At 39.9% G+C, this 6,366-nt stretch overlaps 1 protein-coding gene across 1 annotated transcript; it reads right to left on the bottom strand.

The window, feature by feature from the left end:
• Positions 1 to 1,749: 1,749 nt before the first annotated feature.
• On the bottom strand, positions 1,750 to 4,764 carry ccna2 (cyclin A2). Its single transcript, XM_015019249.1, has 8 exons — positions 4,402 to 4,764; positions 3,770 to 4,019; positions 3,591 to 3,697; positions 3,298 to 3,521; positions 3,017 to 3,221; positions 2,822 to 2,935; positions 2,385 to 2,518; positions 1,750 to 2,300 (listed from the first exon to the last, which is right to left on the bottom strand). Exons 1-8 carry the CDS (start codon positions 4,612 to 4,614, stop codon positions 2,249 to 2,251), a joined length of 1,299 nt encoding a protein of 432 aa, XP_014874735.1. The 5' UTR covers positions 4,615 to 4,764; the 3' UTR covers positions 1,750 to 2,248.
• Between the last annotated feature and the right edge of the window lie 1,602 nt (positions 4,765 to 6,366).

Genomic DNA, 6,366 nt, shown 5'->3' with positions numbered 1-6,366 from the left:
GCCATTGTTCAGGAAAAGTACCTCACAGTTTGGTATAATCCAATGCTTTTCATGGCTGTATCCCAGTCAGTCAGTATCATGCTTGTAAAGCAGACCTGTTGAGTGCAGAGCATTTCAGCTGTCCATTCTTGCAAGATAAGAATCCTCTGCAGCTGGGCTCTGCTTCCCCTCTGTCAGATGCTGTGCATAAAGCCAGCCTCCCTATTTATCATGAGGGTGAGAGAGTGAGGTGAATTCAATGCCATTGGCTGCCTTTAGCTCCCTTTCAGAGAGGAAGTCACTGAGCGGGAGGCAGCAAAAAGGCAAACCACATTTTTTAAATCAGATTCCAGCCTACAGTAATTAGATTTGCAACTGGGAAGATCATGAACAGGCTGAGACTTTTTTTATATAAACTTCTTGATATTTGCTTTCCACCTGAAATAGCAAATATTCCTTTAAAGTATAACATTTATCCTGAAAAAAATTGGGGATCATTATGGGAATTAGTCATTTAAAAACCACCCTAAAAGATGTAAAAAAGAAGAAAAAAGAAACTTAAGTTTTTGTTTTTTTTAAACTCATCACTTGAATTTTCCTGTTCAAAGGCAAATAGAAGATTTTTCTACAGTATATCTTGCTTCATTTTTCAAATGAAATAAACACTTGGAAGCTGTTTTGCCTTCTCTGGTTAAGCTGGTCTGTCTGTAAAGAGGCTGGATTCTGTCTGCTACAGAGTTTTGTGTTTTATTATTACTGGATGTGGATCTGAGACATCACTGCTTTTTGTATGGTGCTCCCCAACAGTGGGGTGCCAGGCAGGACAGGACCGCAGGGGGCGCTATAGCCCCTCCTGGATTAGCACTAAAAAGTTTTGATTTTTAAATTTGATGTAATATTTTGATATTAAACTTAAAAAGCAAAAAAAAAAACTCCAACTGTCAATTACTGAATAATTATAAATTGATTTCTAAAAACAGCTATGAAAAATGATTGAGCACTTTCACATTCTTTCAACCAATGGGTAGCATAAGAGAAAATATTTTACTGGCCAAAATTTTAAAAAATGACATCAGGAGACCAGCATTGGACCGGAATCTGTTGGCGATTGTAAGGAAGCTGTTGTAGAGGAAATGTTACAGGTCAGGAAACGCGCGCACACAAAAAAAAACAAACAGGTTCTGCTAGTTGGTCGCTTATAAACTTTCTAAACAAATTGTTCTCAAATATAAATGTTGCATTTACCCTCCCATTACAGGAAAATTGGAACAGTTCATTTTGTTTCTGCGATTTAATTTTAAGTGAAACATTCTTGATGCCGACTGATATTTCTAGCAATTTATCAGCTCACTTTCTCTTATGAAAACTGGTACAAGCACTCTGTCCTTCAGCCAGTTCACTGTTTAAAGGACAAAGACATGGTTGGAGGAAACTGAAGATGTACGACTGGCACATTCTTGATTTGACAATACTGAAATGCACGACAGCTCCCTTTAATCGTATGGCTCTTGTTTTACTTGCAAATCAAATCTCATTTTACTTTGAACTCAAGCGGTGTTGGGCTCAATACTTTATAGTCTACAAGCCAGCATGTTACATTAATTTCATATTGAGTCATTAACCTGACCACTAGGACATTAGTTTATTGAAGTCCTTTCAGTTTCATGGCTGTAGGTATGGAATTACCTACAGCCATGTTGTCATCCGAGACCAAAATGTATCCTCTGCTGCCCCCATGAGGTCAAAACTATAAAGATGCTTCAAACAGGTCATTGCTTAAAGGAGTTTTATTTACAAGAGCCATATTTTACAGTGCAGAAGAGGCCACAAAAATGCTGCCATTTTAAGACACTGTTGTAATGAGAGATGACTCACTAAGAGTCAATCTGTATCCCACGAGGTCAAATTCTTTACACTTTTGAAAACTGTAGATGCAACTGCTTAGAAAAAAAAAAAAAAAGTCAGGTTCTGGGACATTGTACGGCCCAGTATTTTAACACTCAAGGCTAAAGTAGCATTAATAGCGTTTTAAACCTCACCATTTTGTCTTATTGGAAAAAACCCATTAAAACTTCTTGATTAGCCAAAAACTGACATGTGGCATGAACATTGGGATTCAGAGTATAAAAAAATATTAAAACCTCTAAAATATCTAGCACTACTCCAAAAAGAGCAGCACGCAATAGAAAATGTTGCACATCATTTACAAAAAAAAAAAACAAAAAATAAAAAAGTGACAGGAGGTATGCCTCTACATTAGAGAAAGGAGTCAGTTCAACATCAGTTTGGTTGGTGGACTGATGCTGGAGACTTCAAGGTATCTGGGACACACAAAAAAATAAAAATAAAAATTTAGAATGGTGTTTAGTCACAGAATCAAGTTTTGATAAACACCAACCACTTACTTTGAGCCCTTATATTTTTCCCGTACAGACTGCTGGGCATGCTGTGCAGCACCAACATAGGTTCGGTGGAGATCCTCAATGCATGGCATGAGATCCTCCAGGGTGTAACCACTCATCTCTACCAGAGACTTTGGCTGAGGAGGGAAAATAAATGTCACTTAGCCTACAGCAAGAATCCATGCAACAGAACAGCATGTTAAAGTATAGAACGTGGTTCAGTGTGATCCAAACCAGATAATTATTGCAGAGGCTGATTAAGATCTCATCCTGGACTGGAAAAGCGCTATATAAGTTCAGTCCATTTACCATCCCAAGACGAGGAAAATGCATCCATGTTAAGGGAATTTGGAAGTGAATTGTTAAATCTTTGAGATTAAGTGGAATATTGTTAGATACGTTTACTTTAGGGGAGATTCTCTAGCCTTTATGGGACTTACCCATGAGCTGCCAGTCACCGTATTGTTTGCCAGGACGTAAGCAGCAGCCGCCATCTGTGATGGCAGGTATTTCAAGAAGGGATCCGAGTCGACAAGGCTGAGTTCTCCAAGGTACTAGGAACAAATGCAGCTTTATGAGTTAAATATGCCTGTATAGTCAGTTTTAGTCTCAGGTGAATAACTTCCAATACTCACCATGGCCAGGCTTTCCACCTGCTTGGTAACAGCCTGATGGCAGAAGTATTGTGTGAGAAACTGGTTTATTGTTGGAGCAGCCAGATCAAAGGAGAGCACTTTAAGCACCAGATGCTCCATTCGCAACACTTGCTTCTTTGTGTAGGTGTCATCTGTGATATAGACGAACTCAGCCACCTCAGGAGGGTAGATCTCTTCAAATTTCCTGTATTAAACAATCACTTTTACACAGGGACAGAAGTGCACCTTGTTTGATTAAGAGTTTGCAAACGGGTACATACGAAGCCAGCAGCATGGCAGCAGTCCCGACAAGCTGAAGTTTGCCCCTCAGGACAGACATGGAGGAGAGGAAGCGATCGATGTAGTTGACAGCCAGATAGAGGGTCTCATTCTGGAGCTTGTACTCTTCTCCAACCTCAACCAGCCAGTCCACTAGTATAGCTCTCATACTGTTTGTGATGTCTGGCTGCTTCTTCATGTAGCCTGCTTTAGGTCTGGTTTTCACCTACAGGACAAATATGCAATTTGGTTGAAGTTCAAATACACCAGCATCCATATACCAGCCATTTCTCACCTCCATTTCTCTAAGGTATGTGTGGATTTCAGCTGCATATTCTGGAACTTCATTCACGTTGACTGGCTTTTCATCCCCATCAACCACAGACATGTCCATGGGAGAATCTGGGGAAAGAAAACACAATTTGAATGTTCTGAAGACACAACAGTTGAAAAATTAAGAAATTTCAAACCCACCAAAGCTAACATCCATTGATGATGGGATGTCGATTGTGGCCAGAGGTTGGCGGAGCCGTGCCACAGCATTGCTGATGGTCAGAGGAGATTCTTCCACAGTGGGCTTCACCTTGCTGGCTTCAGCTTCCTTGGTTGGAGCTGCATCAGGCTCATCCACGTGGATCTGGAAAGCAGGTTGCTTGGTGGGTGGCCTCTCAACGTTGATCCTTGCAACATCTTCATTTTTGCAGAAGAAAGGCTGCGATGATTCCTGGAACAACAACGACTGAATCAGGAAACTCCTCGGACTGAGTATGAGAAAACCATTAGAATTTATAATGATGTTGCATTTTACAAAAACTATTTAGTTACTGATGGCGGGAACAAGCTCTGTAAAGTGTATACTTTAACTGGCTCCAACACGAGGAAACCTGTTAGGCTAGGCGACATAAAAATGGCGGACAACTGGGCCAAATGAAAGCCAAGGCTAAATTGAAACTTTAATATGGATCGATTAAGGTAGTCTAACAGGAGTCACTTCATCTGCATGAGATTCTTTGAAGACTTGTAGGAATAAAGTTTTACTGTATTCAAAGCATGTCAGCAGCTGTTGGCTGAAGCTAACCACACGGGCCTGTTTACAGCACCGTTACCTGCTTTACGCCGCGCTGGTTCTGGACTTTGCTCCTGTGGTTGTTCTGCAGGGCTCCCAGGACGGTTCTGTTGGCAACTTGCTTCGGAGGAAGATTTTCCAGGTTCTCGTTGGCTGCAGCTCGGTGTTTGAGTGAGCCTCTAAGTCGTGTTAGCATGTTCTCCTGGTTGTGATTTTCGCTAGCCGCGCTTCCTTGTCTGTTAGCTGCTGACATATTTCCCCGTCAAACAGCCCAAAAAATCTGATACTCTTCTGTTAGAACTGCTCAGATAAATCACGATGATCTTTCAGTGACAAGAAATCGTGTACAAGCAGTTACTGTAGAGACTAAACAGTCGTTTCTAATCTAAACTTAACTGTTGAGATGGCAACAACACTTAGAACTGAGGCGCTAAAAACAAAACAAACAAAAACATAAAGCCCATATACGGCAGGAGGCTTGCTAAAGAAAGAACACCGCGCTAAGTCGTCATTTTAAGCGGCCTGAAAGTTGTACCAACCTGCAGACAAAGCAGCTGCGCTCGGATCTATTTACAGAGAATCATGAAGGGATGCAAGATTGTCCCAGTTCAAGTAGCCCGCGATGATTGAAACGGACCAATCAGAAGAGAGAGAGCGATTCACGTTGTACTTCTACGGCGGCCGAGACAGCGCAAAATTGCTTTGATTGCAAATTCAAAACCGGTTTGAAACAAAGATCACCCTCAAGAGAAACGTTACATAGCTTTAACGACTGTTTCAGTTCAGAAAACACACAAACCGCTGTATTTCACTTCAGATGCTGTGAAACATTTACTATTTTACGTTTTCTGAAAAGTTTAAAGAGTTTGAGTCTGCCTGTAAAAAGAACATTGCTGAGAAAAAAAGTGTCATTTGACAGAAAAAAATGTGCAAAGTTAATACTTTTGGAGGCTCATACTTCATTTGACTGAATGATTTCAACTGTATGTTCATTAACTTTTGTCTGTGTTAAAAAACAATAATGATAGATAGATGATAGATAGACACAACATATATGTTGTAACGTGTTTTACTCTAGTTACTCTGAGTTGTACAAGCTGACGACAATGTATTACACCAGTGATGACTGAAGACATTTTATTGTTGTATGACAGTCTCATGAAGAGGATAGTCAGGGTTGTCTGTAATATTCTTGATTTTATCAAGAATCCTTAGTGCCATTTCCAGAGGTTCAATAGTCCCTTTATCACCTTGCCGAGCCTTCTTCTGATACGCCAAGTAGAATAATGATAGAAGAGATTATACTCTCCACAATAGATTTATATAATATGAAGCTTCTCGTTTCAAACACTGAATGATTTCAGCTTCCTGAAGAAGTACAATCAGTCTGGCCTTTCTTGTAGGCAGCTTTATGATCCAGTCTGTTGTCCAGGTGAACACTGAGATAAGTTTTCTCTTCCTCCACCTCCAATTCTCCCATAATGGAAATAGGGTTTGTTGTAATCCTTATGGTTATTGTAATTATTTTAGCTAAAAAACTTTCAACTAATTGGTAATTTCTCCAGCTGTTCATGTGACCAGATAGTATTTAACTTATACATTGCTTAAGAAATTGCACATTTGTTGTGGATTTGCTCTAAGTTACACTGGTTATTTAAATTGTCAAGACTGAACCATCTGTTTTGCTTTTAAATGTTTTTTAATTAAATTACAGTTTTTGCCAACCCCAAACTACACACACATACACAAATAGCTGTTTGCAACTTGATTAAATCAGTCACCTTCCTGGAGAAAAAACAATCTTCATGTCAGCTCTGATGTTTTGGAAACATTTTAAAAGCAAATTTTGTATAAATGGTAAAACTGAATTCAAAAATAATAATGCTAGAGAGGTCTGGACTGGAATGAGAGAGATCACAGGACTGGAGAGGAAAGCTAACTGCCCTGCTGGGGGGGATCTCAAACGGGCAAACGAGTTGAACCAGTTCTTTAACGGTTTGACTCC

Source organism: Poecilia latipinna, unplaced genomic scaffold, assembly GCF_001443285.1.
Source record: "Poecilia latipinna isolate Pla-1442-1.1 unplaced genomic scaffold, P_latipinna-1.0 Scaffold2394, whole genome shotgun sequence".
NCBI lineage: Eukaryota > Metazoa > Chordata > Actinopteri > Cyprinodontiformes > Poeciliidae > Poecilia > Poecilia latipinna.
This window is presented reverse-complemented; position numbering and strand designations above follow the sequence as displayed.